General features: G+C 35.2%; 2 protein-coding genes across 2 annotated transcripts in view; both read right to left on the reverse strand.

Annotated features, from left to right (window-relative positions):
- LOC142229863 (uncharacterized) overlaps window positions 1–19,624 on the reverse strand; it is a 362,803-nt gene that overhangs the window by 177,518 nt on the left and 165,661 nt on the right. The gene's annotated exons all lie outside the window — the stretch shown is intronic.
- Window positions 3,918–4,495, reverse strand: LOC142230364 (uncharacterized). Its single transcript, XM_075301010.1, has 2 exons — window positions 4,361–4,495; window positions 3,918–4,288 (listed from the first exon to the last, which is right to left on the reverse strand). Exons 1-2 carry the CDS (start codon window positions 4,428–4,430, stop codon window positions 3,969–3,971), a joined length of 390 nt encoding a protein of 129 aa, XP_075157125.1. The 5' UTR covers window positions 4,431–4,495; the 3' UTR covers window positions 3,918–3,968.

The following is a 19,624-nucleotide window of genomic DNA, read 5'->3' on the forward strand; positions in this document are numbered from 1 at the left end:
TAAAAATTATTTATTTGTCAAAATATCACAAAATTTCTTAATTCACATCCAAAACACTGAATTCGCCTCACACCTTAAGCAGTGATGCAAATTCAGTGCAGCGTCTGTTGAAATGGTGGACATCCGTCCTATGACAAGCCCATGTTAAATGCATCGCTTCTGCGTCAATTTGGCACCACATCCGGATCCAAAAAGAACATTTTTACTACTTTTTTGGCGACGCTTTTTTGCTGGGTAAGTAACAACCGCTTCATGTACAAGTATGTAGTTAAAAAGTCTCAGACAACTCAAGTGGATTGATGGCATCGCGATGCTTTCTCCTTTCTATCTTTTGGACATTGTTACGTTGATGCGACTCTTCCTCAGCGACTACCATAAACACTGTACTAAACATTTTGTTCACATTTCCTCTTTAACTCAAGTTTTACGTCAATTCAATACAATTTCAGTTTAAAATTTGTATATAAATACTTGCTAAAATAAAACAGCTGAAGCAAAACAGCTGATTTCAAATACCCGAAATTATTTCTCCCTAGTTGTTCCCTTCTCTTACTATTTAGAATAGGGGGACTTTATTCCCGGGGAAAATTACTTAACAGGGAAGGCATTTCCCAGGGAATATTTAGAATTGAGATAATTATAAAGGATACTTCAATGTAAGCAATATTTTATTAATTTCATAAGCCTTTAAACTAACGATGCAAAATCCTGAGAAGTAAGTATTAGCATATATTTGAAGCTAAGGATTCAATGTCTCAGTTAATTTAAAGATTATTTCTTTAAATTAAAAATAATTTTCTATAGATTAAGGAAAATTTGCCTCATTGTACACACAAAAAATTTTTTTCTGATTCAATCACGAAATTAATTGATACAATTAATTTTTTAATTGATAGTATCAATTAAAAAACAAGTATATACGGCCGTAAGTTCGGCCAGGCCGAAGCTTATGTACCATCCATCATGGATTGCGTAGAAACTTCATCTAAACACTGCCATCCACAATCGAATTACTTAAGTTGCGGTAACGCTTGCCGATGGCAAGGTATCTTAAAAGCTCCTAACACCATCTTCTAAATTGTATGTAAGTCCATACGTGGTATATATTAAATCAAAAAAGATCGATCCAATACGTATATAATTCAGTTTGACAAAGTAGACATAACATTTTGACAAAATTTTCTACAGAAATAACATTTTAACAAAATTTTCTATAGAAATAAAATTTTCTCAAAATTTTCTATAGAAATAAAAATTTTGATAAAATTTTCCAAAGAAAGAAAATTTTGACAAAAATTTCTAAAGAAATAAAATTTTAACAAAATTTTTTATAGAAATAAACTTTTGACAAAATTTTCTATAGAAATAAAATCTTGGTAGATTATTTTTGGCTCGAGTGGCAACCATGATTATGAACCGAATAAAATTTGAACAAAATTTTCTATGGAAATAAAATTTTGACAATGATGAAAATTTTATTATGAACCGAATAAAATTTTAACAAAATTTTCTCTAGAAATAAAATTTTGACAAAATTTTCTATAGAAATAAAATTCTGACAAAATTTTCTATAGAAATAAAATTTTGGTAGATTATTTTTGGCTCTAGTGGCAACCATGATTACGAACCGATATGGACCAATTTTGGTATGGTTGTTAGCGACCATATACTAACACCACGTTCCTAATTTGAACCGGATAGGATGAATTTTGCTCCTCCAAGAGGCTCCGGAGGTCAAATCTGGAGAACGTTTTATATGGGGGCTATATATAATTATGGACCGATATGGACCAATTCTGCCACGGTTGTTAAAGATCATATACTAACACCATGTTTCAAATTACAACCGGATTGGAAGAAATTTGCTTCTCTTGGAGACTTCGCAAGCCAAATCTGGGGATCGGTTTATACGGGGGCTATATATAATTATGAACAGATGTGGACCAATTTTTGCATGGTTGTTAGAGACCATATACCAATATCATGTACCAAATTTCAGGCGGATCGGATGAAATTTGCTTCTCTTTGAGGCTCCGCAACCCAAATCTGGGGATCGGTTTATATGGGCGCCATATGTAATTATGGACCGATGTGGACCAATTTTTGCATGGTTGTTAGAGACCATATACCAACATCATGTACCAAATTTCAGCCGGATCGCAAAAATTTGCTTCTCTTTGAGGCTCCGCAAGCCAAATCTGGGGATCGGTTTATATGGGGGCTATATATAATTATGGACCGATGTGGACCAATTTTTTCATGACTGCTAGAGACAATATACCAACACCATGTACCAACTTTCAGCCGGATCGGATGAAATATGCTTCTCTTAGAGGCTCCACAAGCTAAATCTGGGGATCGGTTTATATGGGGGCTATATATAATTAAGGACCGATATGGTCCAATTTTTGCATGGTTGTTAGAGACCATATACCAACATCATGTACCAAATTTCAGCCGGATCGGATGAAATATGCTTCTGTTAGAGGCTCCACAAGCCAAATCTGAGGGTCCCTTTATATGGGGGCTATACGTAAAAGTGGACCGATATGGCCCATTTTCAATACCATCCGACCTACATCAATAAAAACTACTTGTGCCAAGTTTCAAGTCGATAGCTTGTTTCGTTCGGAAGTTAGCGTGATTTCAACAGACGGACGAACGGACATGCTTAGATCGACTCAGAATTTCACCACGACCCAGAATATATATACTTTATGGGGTCTTAGAGCAATATTTCGATGTGTTACAAACGGAATATACCCCCATCCTATGATGGAGGGTATAATAATTGATTTAATTAAAAAATTAATTTATACTATTAATTTGTTTGATTGATTTTTATTTCAATTAAAAAATTTCTTGTTTCAATAAAATTTTTAATTGAAAATTTTTTAAATCTCAATTAAGATTTTAATTGGAAAAATTTTCGTTAAATTTTTTTCTGTGTAGATATACGACTTTAATGACGGGATGCAAATTTCAAAGATTCGTGTCCTAAATTCAAGAAGAGAAAATTTTTAAATCATGACATTTCTTTTAAATAAAATTGCATTATTCTAAAGCTATTTGTCCTTAATATTGTGTCAATTATGTGTCCTAAAATTTAAATTGCATTATAGGTCAATAATTTTTTTGTTAAAAAAAAAAAATATCACATGATCTACATTAAAAAAAAAGCACACTCGGTTCCAAAGATTTTGTCTTTACTTTAAAAAATTTGGTATTGATTCCGAGCCAAAGAAGCGGAGAATACAAGTAAGGATACTTTTAACACACAATTCTCTTGTAAATTTAGGTTTTGTGTACTTGCTTCTAGGAAGCAAATTTTAATTTTTCGCTTTCTCAGCTTTTTTTCTTCATATGCTATCAAAGTCCTTTAAAAACGAGTTAACGGCAACTTTATTTTCCAAATTAGGACTCGACTTCCAGTAGAAATTATGCTATGTTTGAAGTAAAAATATTCTTTAAAATAAAGTTTTGAAAAACATGTCCTATATTTGAACGATTTTTTGCTTTTTAGTCAAGATGCAAAAAGACATCAAATTTAAAGACAATTTCATTAAATTTAAAGAATTTTTCTGAATTATTAAAGTCAAGTTGACCTTAGCCTATAAATTTTTTCTTTCATGTTAAGATACCCATTTTTAAGTCAAATCACTTAATTACTTTTGGACAAGGAAAATTACTTTTGGACAAGGAAAATAACTTTATTTTAGAGAAATGCGTCTTCTATGGTAAGCAAAATTTGTAATCGTAGTTTAAAGACATGAAATTTTTGACCTCACGACAATATTTTTTTCAGTGTATTGTTCCACGGATACATTAAATTATAACGCAATTAGGCTAGGATCGACTAGTGATCAATTTTGTATTGATTATTCGAAACTTTGAAACGTTTTTATCGTCCTCTGGTATAATTTTGAAAATTTATTTGCATTAATATACCATTTTCATTTAACTAAATACTAAATACAAAAGAGAAGTGATAGCACAATTAGGACAGCCTCCATTTTATGGCGAAATTTTAATTCGATTTGGTCATTGCACTTATCAAAGGTTTCATTACAGAAATCTTCTTCACAGCTACAACATTCACTCTCCTCAATTGCTTTGTACTTATCACATGCCGTCCCATTGCTGCATCCTTTTATAACGACATCATTTTCGTCCCGTATGATAGTACAAAAACCAAAACCTTCCGGGCATTTCTGATTGTACAAGACTGACAATTGCGTTTTTGTACAATCTGTATGCTGACGTGTTTGACACTTCACACAGTAGAGATCTTAAATGTGAGATCACTCGATGAAGAGAATATCAATGCTACTACATAGAATAGACGTCGTTCTAAACGTACCTCCGTTTGTATAATCTCCGTTTGTGATAGCTATAAGGCTCAATATCACGAATTGATAAAAGTATAACATGTTCTTTCAATAAAGTTTGTTATAATAATGGAAAAAATCTATTTCTTTTTTGACATATAAGTCAGGAGATATGTGGGATAAAAGAGAAAAGGTAGTGTAATGCATGATAGAACTACACAAGGTATAGGCATTATTACAAAAGCAAGTATATACTGTCACCAGCACGGCTCGGCCGAATCTTAAATGCTCTACACCATTTATCAAATATAATAGTTTCCATGGGATACTCCTCGTCTAGGCGAGTTACTTGAAAATATGAAGAATTTCAAGTGGCTTTGTTGAATTCTGCATTTATAAGAATCATTTTTGTTTGAATTATTGAAGGGCAATCTTAAACATCTCGTTTAAGTGAGGAAGAAAATCCAATAACGCCTTCTATATGATTTGAAATCTTACTTCTGTAGATTTTTGCCCTCATTACTCGAATGCGCATGTGAAGTAAAATCGTTAAATTTTACTCCTACACTGAAATAAAACACATGCCCGGTTCCAAAGATTTTGTCTGATAAGTCTCCGGTCTGACACATAGATGGCGTCGCTAGTATTAAATGCATATTATTTTTATATAGCACCAACCTTCAAATGATTCGTGTCAAAATTTGAAGTTGATCGAGATAGCAGAGGCCTTAAAGATATCAAAGGAACGTGTTGGTCATATCATTCATCAATATTTGGATATGCGGAAGCTCTGTGCAAAATGGATGCCGCGCGAGCTCACATTTGACCAAAAACAATAACGTGTTGATGATTCTGAGCGGTGTTTGCAGCTGTTAACTCGTAATACGCCCGAGTTTTTCCATCGATATGTGACAATGGATGAAGCGTGGCTCCACCACTACACTCCTGAGTTCAATCGACAGTCGGCTGAGTGGACAGCGACCGGTGAACCGTCTCCAAAGCGTGGAAAGACTCAAAAGTCCGCTGGCAAGGTAATGGCCTCTGTTTTTTGGGATGAGCATGTAATAATATTTATCGATTATCTTAAGAAGGGGAAACTATCAACAGTGGCTATTATATGGCGTTATTGGAGCGTTTGAAGGTCGAAATCGCGGCAAAACGGCCCCATATGAAGAAGTAAAAAGTGTTGTTCCACCAAGACAGCGCACCGTGCCACAAGTCATTGAGAACGATGGCAAAAATGCATGAATTGGGCTTCGAATTGCTTACCCACCCACCGTATTCTCCAGACCTGGCCCCCAGTGACTTTTTCTTGTTCTCAGACCTCAAAAGGTTGCTCGCAGGGGAAAAATTCGGCTGCAATGAAGAGGAAATCGCCGAAACTGAGGTCTATTTTGAGGCAAAACCAAAGGAGTCTACCAAAATGGTATCAAAAAATTGGAAGGTCGTTATAATCGTTGTATCGCTCTTGAAGGGAACTATGTTGAATAATAACAAGTATATACAGCAGTAAATTCGGCCAGGGTGAATTTTAAATACCCACCACCATGCATCAAATATGATAGTTTACTTTGAAAACTCTTCGTCGTAATGGGTTACTTGATAATATATAGAATTGTAGGGGATTGATGACAAATCTTCTCCCAAGGCAGTCAGCTCCCGAAGACAAACTTTAAAGATTCTACCTATGAAGACCACATAAGATTCTAGATTTATGAGAACCGATTTTGTTTGAGTTTTAGAGAAATTATAAACATATCGTGTATATGATTAAATTACGCCTTGATTTGAAATCTTAAATCTGTAGATTTTTTCCGCCATTATTTAAATAAATACGATGAGTAAAATCTGGAAATTTCACTTTCAGTTTGAAGCAATTTCCATGATCAGTGCGCCTGCTATTTTAGAGAATTTTAGAGTTGAATAAACGAAAATACTTTATAAGAAAAAGAAATTTCGGTTGTCTAAAATGTCATTATAGATTAATAATTTCCAGCAAATCGGATAAAAACTACGGATTCTAGAAGCCCAAGAAATAAAGCCGGGAGATCGGTGTATATGGGGGCTATACCAAAACATGGACCGATAGGTACCATTTGCTACTCACTTATTTGTGATCTTAAAATATCTCTAGATTTCGAATTTCAGGCAAATCAGGTAATAAATACAGTTTATAGAAGCTCAAGAATTTCAGACAAAGCTGATGGTAAATATAGTTTCTAGAAGCCCAAGAAGCAAAATCGGGAGATCGGTCTATATGGGCGCTATACCAAAGAATGGACCGATGGGCACCATTTTCGGCACACCTTTTTATGGTCCCAAAATAGCTCAACATTTTCAATTTCAGGGAAATCGGATAGAAAATATAGTTTCTAGAAGCCCAAGAAACAAAATCGGGATATCGGTCTATATGGGGGCTATACCAAAACATGGACCGATGGGCACCATTTTCGGCACATCTTTTTATGGTCCCAAAATACCTCTAGATTTTCAATTTCATACAAATCGGATAGAAAATACTGTTTCTAGACGCGCAAGATGCAACATCGGGAGATCGGTCTATATGGGGGCTATACCAAAACATGGACCGATACGGACCATTTTCGACACACCTCTTTATAGTCCCACAATACCTCTAGATTTCCAATTTGAGGTAAATCGGATGGTAAATATAGTTTCTAGACGCCCAAGAAGCAAAATCGGGAGATCGGTCTATATGTGGGCTATACCAAAACATGGACCGATACGGACCATTTTCGACACACCTCCTTATGGTCCTAAAATACCTCTAGATTTTCAATTTCAGACAAATCGGATAGAAAATACTGTTTCTAGACGCCTAAGAAGCAAAATTGGGAGATCGGTCTATAGGGGGCTATACCAAACCATGGACCGATACGGACCATTTTCGACACACCTCTTTATGGTCCCAAACTACCTCTGGCTTTCCAATTTCAGGCTAATCTGATAAAAACTACGGTTTTTATAGGCCCAAGACCCCAAATCGGGAGGTCGGTTTATATGGGGACTATATCAAAACTTGGACCGATATATCCCATCTTCGAACTTGACTTGGCAAATAAAAAACTAATCTGTGCCAAATTTGGGGACGATAGCGCCATTATTGAAGGCTGTAGCGTGATTACAACAGACAGACAGACAGACAGACGGACAGACGGACATGCTTATATCGTCTTAGAATTTCTCCCTGATCAAGAATATATATACTTTATATAGCCGGAAATCAATATTTCGATGTGTTACAAACGGAATGACAAACTTATTATACCCCCGTCACCATTTTATGGTGGTGGGTATAAAAACGAATTTTGACAAAAAATGTGTTTTTCTTTGTTAGACCGGGGACTTATCAGCCAACCTGTTAAATCTGAACCGATTTCAACGAAATTTGGCATACTTAATGATACTACTGAACGTACTCCTTGTGCAAAATTTGAAGCAAATCAGGGCAAGACTCTGGCTTTTGAGGTCATATAAGTTCAAATGGGACGAAAGATATATATGGGGGCTATATCTAAATCTGAACAGATTTGGCTTATATTTTGCATATCTTACAAAAGCCCCAAAATATTTGACTGCCCGAAATTTTGAGAAAATACGTGAATTATGATCAGATCGATGATAAATATATATGACAGCTATATCTAAATCAGAACCGATTTTTTTCAAAATCAATAGCGATTGTCTGTGAGCCAATATAAAACTCTGTGCCAAATTTCAGGACGATCGGACTTAAGCTGCGAGCTGTACTTTGCACACAAAATTACATATACAGACAGACAGACGGACATCGCAAAATCGACTCAGAATTTAATTTTAAGCCGATCGGTATACTAAACGATGGGTCTCAGACTTTTCCTTCTTGGCGTTACATACAAATGCACAAACTTATTAACATATACCCTGTACCACAGTGGTGGTGAAGGGTATAAAAATTTCAGGCATATCGGATACAAATTTTGCTGAATCTAGAAGCCCAAAATGTCAAATCGGAATATCGGTCTATATGGGGAATGTACCCAACATCATTTACTTAACTTGACCTGCTTGCACAAAAAGCACGAATCAGGATGATAACACTAAACGATGGGTCTCAGGGTATTGAAGATTGCCGCGTGCTTACAACATACAGACGGACACTGTTATAGTGTCTCAGAATTTAACCCAGATCATGAATATATACCTTAGATAGTCGAAAATGGATATTTTGATATGCCATAAACGAAATGGAGTACTTACTGTACCAACATCACCATTCTAGGTTAGGTTAGGTTAAAGTGACAGCCCGATTAAATTTCAGGCTCACTTAGACTATTCAGTTCATTGTGATAAATTCTATGGTGGTGAGTAAATCAATTTTACTTTGTTTTTATACCCTCCACCATAGGATGGGGGTATATTAACTTTGTCATTCCGTTTGTAACACATCGAAATATTGCTCTAAGACCCCATAAAGTATATATATTCTGGGTCGTGGTGAAATTCTGAGTCGATCTAAGCATGTCCGTCCGTCCGTCCGTCTGTCCGTCTGTCCGGCTGTCCGTCCGTCTGTGGAAATCACGCTAACTTCCGAACGAAACTAGCTATCGACTTGAAACTTGGCACAAGTAGTTGTTATTGATGTAGGTCGGATGGTATTGAAAATGGGCTATATCGGCCCACGTTTACGTATAGCCCCCATATAAACCGATCCCCAAATTTGGCTTGCGGAGCCTTCCGGAGCAGCAAAATTCATCCGATCCGGTTGAAATTTGGTACGTGGTCTAAGTCTCTAACAACCATGCAAAAATTGGTCCATATCGGTCCATAATTATATATAGCCCCCATATAAACCGATCCCCAGATTTGACCTCCGGAGCCACTTGGAGGGGCAAAATTCATCCGATCCGGTTGAAATTTGGTACCTGATGTTAGTATACGGTCTCTAACAACCATGCAAAAATTGGTCCATATCGGTCCATAAATATATATAGCTCCCATATAAACCGATCCCCAGATTTGACCTCCGGAGCCATTGGGAGGAGCAAACTTCATCCTACCCGATTGAAATTTGGTACGTGGTGTTAGTATATGGTCTCTAACAACCATGCAAAAACTGGTCCATATCGGTCCATAATTATATATAGCTCCCATATAAACCGATCCTCAGATTTGACCTCCGGAGCCTCTTGGAGGGGCAAAATTCATCCGATCCGTTTGAAATTGGGTACCTGGTGTTAAAGTCATCCGATGCGGTTGAAATTTGGTACATTTCGTTAGTATATGGCCTCTAACAGCCATGTAAAAATTGTCAAATTTTATTACTATAGAAAGTTTTGTCAAAATTTTATTTCTATAGAAAGTTTTGTAAAAAGTTTATTTCTATAGCAATGTTTGTCAACATTTTATTTCCATAGAAAATTTTGTCAAAATTTTATTTCTATAGAAAATTTTGTAAAAAATTTATTTCTGTAGAAAATTTTGTCAACATTTTATTTCTATAGACAATTTTGTCAACACTTTATTTCTATAGAACATTTTGTTAACATTTTATTTCTATAGAAAATTTTGTCAACATTTTATTTCTATAGAAAATTTTGTCAAGTTTTTATTTCTATAGAAAATTTTGTCAAAATTTTATTTCTATAGAAAATTTTGTCAAACTGAATTATATACGTATTTAATCGGCCTTTTTTTTGTTTAATATATACCCCTTATGGACTAACTTACAATTTAGAAGACAGTGTTAAAAAGTTTTACGATACCTTGCCATCGGCAAATGTTATCGCAACCCAAGTAATTCGATTGTGGATGACAGCCTTTAGTAGAAGTTCCTACGCAATCCATGGTGGAGGGTACATAAGATTCGGCCTGGCCGAACTTACGGCCGTATATACTTGTTAGGAAATAAACTCACCTTACATCATTGCAACATGGTTTTCTCGTTACTTACCTGAAAGAAACAAAAAACAGATTTACAAATTGTGAGAAAAGAAGATTGGGATCGATTTATATGGGGCTATATATAATTATGGGCCGATATGGAACAATTTTGGCATGCACAAAATTTCAACAGGAAGCTGCGAATATGAAGCTATTATTGGATAATGCCTAGATGCCATATATTCCCATTCCGTAGAGAATTTCCAACGAATCGAATGAAATTTATTACTTCTGATGAAATTTATTACTCTGATTAAATTTGCTCCTCCTAGAGACCCGCAAGTCCAATCTAGATTAGGTTAGGTGGCAGCCCGATGTGCTTGTGCCAAGTTTTAGGTCAATAGCTTATTTCGTCTGGAAGTTAGTGTGACTTCACCATTACTAGATCGACTCGGGGGGTCTGAGATCAATATTTCGATGTGCAACAAATGGAATGACAAAGTTAACCCTCTAACACCCAATCCCGCCTTTAGGCGGTCTTCATTAAATATCCTTATTTTAGTAGAACACACCTTAAGATAACAAAAATGGATAAAATAAAAAGAAAACTTAGTTGAAACTGTTCAAGAGGCTTTGCAGCATATACTGAATTTTACCGTATAAAATTTTCTTGGTTTTGTGTCGTTAACATTAAATATTTAATCAGCTGGCCAAAAATTTCGGGCATTAGAGGGTTAATATACCCCGCCTCCCTACATCCTATGGCGGAGGTTATAAAAAAGATTAACTAGAGGTGTATACGCGAGTAATATTTTACTCACGCACACTCACGACGGAAAAATCTTACTCACGTACGATATTGCTTGGTAGGACTCACGCACACTCACGAAAACAAAATCTGTACTCACGCACACCCACGAACGAAATGTCGTGACTCACGAAAAATACTGCGACTCACGAAAAATATCGTGACTCACGAAAAATGTCGTGACTCCCGAATAATTTTATGACTAATTTACTTTAGCGACGTGTTTGAAAACATCGGGAGCGTTATTAAACTCTTAACATCTCAGGTGTCACTAAAATTGTAAATGAATTCATCTCGTAAGCGTTTTATTTCCGTGGGCATGATTTTTTTCGTGAGCGCGTTTTTTCGAAATTCGTTACTCACGCACACTCATGAAAAACGACACGCACGACTTTTGGTTTGTTAATCAAGCACACTCACACCGTTGCCATTAGCGTGACTCACGCGTGAGTCACGAAATTTTTCGTGATTCACGACAATTTCGTGTCACGTGCACACCTCTAATTTATACCTTTCACCACTACTGTAGTACAGGGTATAATAAGTTTGTGCATTTATATGTATACCGTTTACCAATCGTCTTAGAATTAAATCCTGAGTCGACTTAGCGATATCCGTCTGTCTGTCTGTCTGTCTGTCTGTCAGTCCGTCTGTCTGTCTGTCCGTCTGTCTGTCTGTCTGTCTGTCTGTCTGTCTGTCTGTTCATGTATTTTTGTGCGCAAAGTACAGGTCGAAGTTTAAGTCTGATCGTCCTCAAATCTGGCATAGGGTCGTTTTTCGGGACAAAGACAATCGCTATTAATTTTTGGAAAAAATCGGTTCAGATTTAGATATAGCTGTCATATATATTTATGCCCGATCTGGTCATAATTTGCGTGGTTATCAACCGATGTTCTTCAAATTCCGTACATCAGAATATTTTATGAGTTCCGAAAAACCTGCAAAATATCAGCAAAATCGGTTCAGATTTAGATATCGCTCGCATATATATCTTTCGTTTGATTTAGACTTATATGGCAACAGAGTCCGAAATTTACTACCGATGTGATATGTTGATATTTTGCACAGAGAGTAGAATTGGCATTCTACCAATGCTTGGTAAATTTTATTGAAATTGGTTCAGATTTAGATACAGCTCCCATACATATCCTTCGTCCGATTTGCACTTATATGGCCTCAAAAGCCAGAGTTTTGCCGTAATTTGCTTAAAATTTTGCATGAGAGGTACGTTTAACGGTGTCGTTATGGCCTCAAAAACTAGAATTTTGCCCTGACTTGCTTCAAATTTTGCACAAGGAGTACGTTTAATAGTATCGGTAAGTGTGACAAATTTGGTTGAAATCGGTTCAGATTTAAATATAGCTCCCATATATATCTCTTTCGCCCGATTTACACTTATATGACCACGGGGGCCAAAGTTATATTCCAATTTACGTTAAATTTTGCTGAGATAACAAAATTATTATTCTAACTATGCATGTCAAATTTAGTCGAAATCGGTTCAGATTATATATAGCTCCCGTTATATGTACACCAGAGTTGGGAAAATATGGTAGACTATTTCATATTTTAGACCCATTTTCAAAGGGATTTTCCTCCAATTGACTGCATAGTTTCCACGGAGAATATATTTAATATGATATTTAAGTGTGTCAAGTTTGATCTAATTTGGTTCAGAATTAGATAAAGCCTCCATATATTCGTTTTTCCTGTTTATACAAATATGGCCAAAATTCCCACACTTTACACAAAATTCTGTGATAATTTCCCCATATCTTAGTCATATCCTACACACTGTAATGCCAGACTTTCCACAGAACGGTTGAGTTTTAAATAAGGCTCCAAGTCGCCCGACTTGACCAAATAATATATCACAACCCACACTTGACCACATATCTTGGCAAGATCTAACCAATATCCTTGTAAAATCGTTACTGCTGAGTAGCAAAAATTGTAAATGTTACTCAAATTGTCCTATATCTCGAATACATAAGTATCGCCTGATAAATCGCAAATGCTCTTTTGTACAATTGCCTCAAAATTTCTCGCGCTTCATATTTCCCATTTTTTATACCCACCACCATAAAATGGTGACGGGGGTATAATAAGTTTGTCATTCCGTTTGTAACACATCGAAATATCGATTTCCGACTATATAAAGTATATATATTCTTGATCAGGGAGAAATTCTAAGACGATATAAGCATGTCCGTCTGTCCGTCTGTCCGTCTGTCTGTCTGTCTGTCTGTCTGTTGTAATCACGCTACAGCCTTCAATAATGGCGCTATCGTCCCCAAATTTGGCACAGATTAGTTTTTTGTTTGCAGGCAGGTCAAGTTCGAAGATGGGCTATATCGGTCCAAGTTTTGATATAGTCCCCATATAAACCGACCTCCCGATTTGGGGTCTTGGGCCTATAAAAACCGTAGTTTTTATCAGATTTGCCTGTAATTGGAAATCCAGAGGTATTTTGGGGCCATAAAGAGGTGTATCGAAAATGGTCCGTATCGGTCCATGTTTTGATATAGCCCCCATATAGACCGATCTCCCGATTTTGGTTTTTGGGCGTCTAGAAACTATATTTACCATCCGATTTGCCTGAAATTGGAAATCTAGAGGTATTGTGGGACTATAAAGAGGTGTGTCGAAAATGGTCCGTATCGGTCCATGTTTTGGTATAGCCCCCATATAGACCGATCTCCCGATTTTGCTTCTTGCGCGTCTAGAAACAGCATTTTCTATCCGATTTGTATGAAATTGAAAATCTAGAAGTATTTTGGGACCATAAAGAGGTGAGTCGAAAACGGTCCGTATCGGTCCATGTTTTGATATAGCCCCCATATAAACCAACCTCCCGATTTGGGGTCTTGAACCTATAAAACCCGTAGTTTTCATCCAATTTGCCTGAAGTTGGAAATATTGAGGTATTTGAGGACCATAAAAAGGTGTGCCGAAAATGGTGCCCATCGGTCCATGTTTTGGTATAGCCCACATATAGACCGATATCCCGATTTTGCTTTTAGGGATTCTAGAAACTATATTTACAATACGATTTGCCTGAAATTGGAAATCTAGAGGTATTTGAGGACCATAAAAAGGTGTGCCAAAAATGGTGCTCATCGGTCCATGTTTTGATATAGGCCCCATAGAGACTGATCTCCCGATTTTGCTTCTTGGGCTTCTAGAAACTATATTTTCTATCCGATTTTTTTGAAATTGAAAATCTAAAGTTCTTTTGGGACCATAAAAAGGTGTGCCGAAATGGTGCCCATCGGTCCATTTTTTGGTATAGCCCTAATATAGACCGATCTCCCGATTTTGCTTCTTGGGCTTCTAGAAACTATATTTACCATCCGCTTTGCCTGAAATTCTTGAGCTTCTATAAACTGTATTTATTACCCGATTTGCCTGAAATTCGAAATGTAGAGGTATTTTTAGACCACAAATAAGCGTACCGAAATTGAGGTATATCGGTCCATTTTTGGTATAACCCCCATATAGACTGATCTCTCGATTTTTACTTCTTGGGCGTCTAGAGACTATGTTTTCTAGCCGATTTTTTTGAAATTCTGGAGGTATTTTAAGATCAAAAATATGTGAGTAGCAAATGGTACATATCGGTCCATGTTTTGGTATAGCCCCTACACCAATCTCCCGGCTTTATTTCTTGGGCTTCTAGAATCCGTAGTTTTTATCCGATTTGCTGGAAATTAGTAATCTATAATGAAATTTTAAACAAACGAAATTTCCTTTTCTTATAAAGTATTTTCGTTTATTCAACTCTAAAATTCTCTAAAATAGCAGGCGCACTGATCATGGAAATTGCTTCAAACTGAAAGTGAAATTTCCAGATTTTACTCATCGTATTTATTTAAATAATGGCGGAAAAAATCTACAGATTTAAGATTTCAAATCAAGGCGTAATTTAATCATATACACGATATGTTTATAATTTCTCTAAAACTCAAACAAAATCGGTTCTCATAAATCTAGAATCTTATGTGGTCTTCATAGGTAGAATCTTTAAAGTTTGTCTTCGGGAGCTGACTGCCTTGGGAGAAGATTTGTCATCAATCCCCTACAATTCTATATATTATCAAGTAACCCACTACTACGAAGAGTTTTCAAAGTAAACTATCATATTTAATTCATGGTGGTGGGTATTTAAAATTCGGCCCGGCCGAATTTACTGCTTTATATACTTGTTTTATTAACACTAAGTTTCATTCCAGGGCGTTAGCAGATTTCAATTTTAATTCTAGAGATTTTGTAGAAGTACAAAAGTATTATAAGTATTTGTATCTGCAAAGGCAAACCTTTATATAGCTCCCATCAAATTTGAAGTAGTTGAGATGGTAACACAAATGTTGGTCTACATGGTGGTGATGGGTATAATATAGTCGGCCCCGCCCGACTTTAGACTTTACTTACTTGTTTTTTACTAAGATTGTGTTCCACCCTAGTGCATTAAATAGCCAACTTAAATTTTGAGTCTATAGATTTTGTAAAAGTCTATCAAATTCTGTCCAAATCGAGTGATATTTAAATGTATGTATTTGGGACAAACCTTTATGATGTGATATTCTAGAGTTTTTATAGAAGTACAAAAAATGGTCTCCGTTAAAAATATTTGTATCTGGAAATGCAAACCTTTATATTATTTCCCAGCAAATTTGAAGTAGTTGAGATGGTAACACAAATGTTTGTCTACATACACAGAAAAAAATTTCACGAAAATTTTTCCAATTAAAATTTTAATTGAGTTTTAAAAAATATTCAATTAAACAATTAATTGAATCAAACACTTTTTAATTGAAACAAAAATCAACCACGAAAATTAATAGTATCAATTAATTTTTTAATTGGATCAATTAATTTTTTAATTGATACTCTCATTTCTGTTATTGAAGACATTTCAATTAAAAATTAATTGGATCAATTAATTGAATCAGAAATTTTATTTTTTTTTGTGTGTAGTGGTGAAGGGTATAATATAGTCCGCTCGACTTTAGACTTTACTTGTTTTTACTTCTAGATGAGAAAGAAATTCATTGTCCGTTGAATGCAGGACCATGGAACGCAGAAAAAAATTTCACGAAATTTTTTCCAATTAAATTCTTAATTGAGTTTTAAAAAATATTCAATCAAAATTTAATTGATTCAACAAATTTTTTAATTGAAATAAAAATCAATCACACAAATTAATAGAATCAATTAAATATTTAATTGGATCAATTAATTTTTTAATTGACTGTCAATTAATTTTTTAATTGATACTATCATTTCTGTGATTGAAGACATTTCAATTAAAAAATTAATTGGATCAATTAATTTCGTGATTGAATCAGAAAAAAATTTTTTGTGTGAAATGTCAGTATTCAGTAACAAGAGAGGTGGTAATTCCTAGAAATCGGAGATTTCTCCAATTTCTCCAACAAGTGATAACCCAAATTCATTTGATTTAAGTAGCAAAATACACTGATGGATAGCAGAGAATGTTCGTGTAGTCCTGACCCTTGCTTTTATTTACAATGTTATTACATTTGAAACATGGCTATATTTTTACTTTACCATACTCTTTAGCTGTGAAAAAAACCAATTAAATTAACACGATTTTTACTGCTCGGTTTGTGTGACCAGGAAACAAAATAAATGAAATCTCTTTTCCACTTCAAATAAAATTTTGCTTTGTTTTGTGTTTTTTTTTTTGTGCTTATCTTCCTTGTATGGGCATAGAAATTTATTACCCACAACTTTGATTTGTGCTAACATTAGTTGGAAGCACGTTAATTAGTTCATTTATTTGACGTTTACATGCAATATGAAAAATGCCCTTCATTAATTACTTAATGAAATCTCACTAAATCGAAAAAAATGGTATTTACCCAGAATGTTATTACTTGTTTTTGATAAACGTCAGCCATAATTGAAATGAACGAAAACGTAATAAAATTCGATTTTTTTGATAAAAGAAACTACCAACAAAAAGGACGAGAAGTGTAAACAATACCCTACAGTAACTTTAGCGTATTAGAATATTATAATAAAATTTTTTTCATGTAAGATTCATCCACATATCCAATAATGGTTAATTACACGAAAAGATGGATTATACCACATATGTTTCAAGAGCATACTATTACTACGAGTATGTTATCAAAAATCCTTTAAAAACGTATTAACAACAATATTAGCTTCCAAATTCAGACTCGACTTCAAATAGAAATTATTCTATGTTTCAATTAAAAAACTTATCTATATATATAAAATTCAAATTATGTTTGTGTATTTGTTTGTTTGTTTGTTTATTTGTATGTTCCGGGTTGGCGCGAAAACGGCTGAACCGATTTACTTGAAACTTTCAGAGATCGTGGGGGGCACTCATGTGCTGAAAATAGGGTACCTCATTTTTTGACATATGGTCGCGGAGAGGAACCTCCCCTTTGTCCGACTTTTTGAAAATTAAACCAAACTTGACCGATTTGCACGAAGTTTTCAGGGATAGCAGGGGTGATCTCTAGACAAAGATTCGCAATTTTTTTTTTCGAAATTTGATCGGGAGGGGTACCTCCCCTTAAGCGACTTTTTGTTTGTTTGTATGGTCCGAGTTGGCTACGAAACGGCTGAACCGATTTACTTGAAACTTTCAGAGATCGTAGGGGGCGTTCATGTGGTGAAAATAGGGTACCTCATTTTTTGACACCTGGTCGCGGAGGGGACCTCCCCTTTGTCGGACTTTTTGAAATTTGGACCAAAGTTGACCGATTTGCTTGAAATTTTCATTGAAGGTTGGGGTTGGCATCTAGACAAAGATCCGCTACTTTATATTTCGATATTTGGTGGCGGAGGGGGACCTCCCTTTGTTCGACATTTTTTAAAGTACAGTGAAAAAACTAAAATTCTCTAAATTATCTGAGATTTACAGAGAACATGTGGTGAGGTTATTTAATTAATATCGGATACCTGATGATTTCATATGTCAACGGGGAGAGGGACCTCCCCCTTGCCCTACTTTTTGAAACTTGGAACAAAATTATGCGATTTGCTTGAAATTTTCATTGAATGTTGGGGTTGGCATCTAGACAAAAATCCTCTACATTACTTTTCGATATTTGAATGGGGGGGGGGGTTTGGGAACAGCCCCTTTGCCCGACTTTTTTTTTTAAAGTACAGTGAAAACAAAACTAAATTCCCGCGACTGAAATTTTACGGAAAAAATGGGCGAGGTTATGAAATTTATATCAGGTTCCAGATTTTTTAATAAAAACAAAGGGGCATAGGGAGACATCGGCTTCTCTTAAGTACATACAGAGAAACAATTAAACTTTACCGAGTTACTTGAAATTTACAGAGGACTGGGGAGAGGTTACGATATTAATAGTTGATACCTGACTTTGTGATATTTGGACGGAAGAGAGGCCGGCTTATAATTCCGATATCAGGTCGGTGTGGAGTGAAGGTGGGGAGAGGGTTCCCTTTTGTCCCTTTTTTTTCTTAAATTGAAAGTAGAGGGTTGTCCATAAATGGGAACTCGGTACAAATTTTATGATTTTTGCACAGGCTTCTGCCAGACTTCTTTTTAGTAACGAACTTAAATTTACATGAAATTGGCAGCCAACATAGAGGGTTAATGTGGTAAACTTTTTTACTACTTTTGCTTTTTCCGATTTATTGGATGGGAAACAATATTTTATTGTATGTTATTATAATATAGTGCTTAATTTTGAGGAGAAGGATACCTTTCCTTGACAAACCACACTTAAAATTCTCAAGAAATATAGAAGATTGTCCAACTACTTGAATACAGAACATTATTTAAAAAATTTGGAGGAAAGGGTACACCCTCTCCCAGACATTTATTAAGACGAACCGTTTTACATATGAATATCCTCCGTATTTTCGAATTTGTTTTCAGCACGAAGGATATGGTTGACTAAGTTAACGCAAATTGTTCCTACAAATATGCTTCGGAATGCGCAGCGAAGCGGGCCGGGTTACGCTAGTTTAAAATAAAGTGCAAAAAAAATTATGTCCTACACCCTCACAAAAAATCGCTTCTGTAACATATACTCCCAAACATATTTTGCTTCAAGCATATACATTTTTGGGTATTGCCCAAACATTTATATGTTTGATCTCTACCAATATATAATATGTTTGAAAGCATGTTGGTCTAAACAATATATGTTTGGGTAGTCTAAGTTTCAAACATTTTGTATTTTTGCATCCAAATTCAATAATGTTGTCTTCCAAAAAACAATATGTTATTATGTGACCATATAATATGTTTGGAAGCATTTTGCACCCAAAAATATTATATGCTTAAAAAAATTCTCCCAAACAATATTGTGCTCAAAACTTTATTTATTTATTTATATATTTACAATCATAATGAATTATGAAAATAAACAGGTAATATAGGTGCTAACAACATAGGTTTTCGACCTGAATGCTCAAAATTTTGTTTCTGCCCAATTGTATATTCCCCGACATCTTTCTCACTTCCACGAGATTTTTTAGTTCTTAGCACCTTTTTCTGTAATACAAACATTGTAGAAGAAATTATTCAATTTTATGATTTTTTTTATTTTAATTTTACCTTTTG

The sequence above is a fragment of the Haematobia irritans genome, chromosome 3, assembly GCF_050003625.1.
Source record: "Haematobia irritans isolate KBUSLIRL chromosome 3, ASM5000362v1, whole genome shotgun sequence".
NCBI lineage: Eukaryota > Metazoa > Arthropoda > Insecta > Diptera > Muscidae > Haematobia > Haematobia irritans.

Coding starts and splice junctions, on each gene's coding strand:
- LOC142230364 (XM_075301010.1), bottom strand. CDS start 4,430: ATGTTATACTTTTATCAATTCGTGATATTGAGCCTTATAGCTATCACA. Junction 4,289..4,360: donor CGGAGATTATACAAACGGAG/GTACGTTTAGAA, acceptor CTCACATTTAAG/ATCTCTACTGTGTGAAGTGT.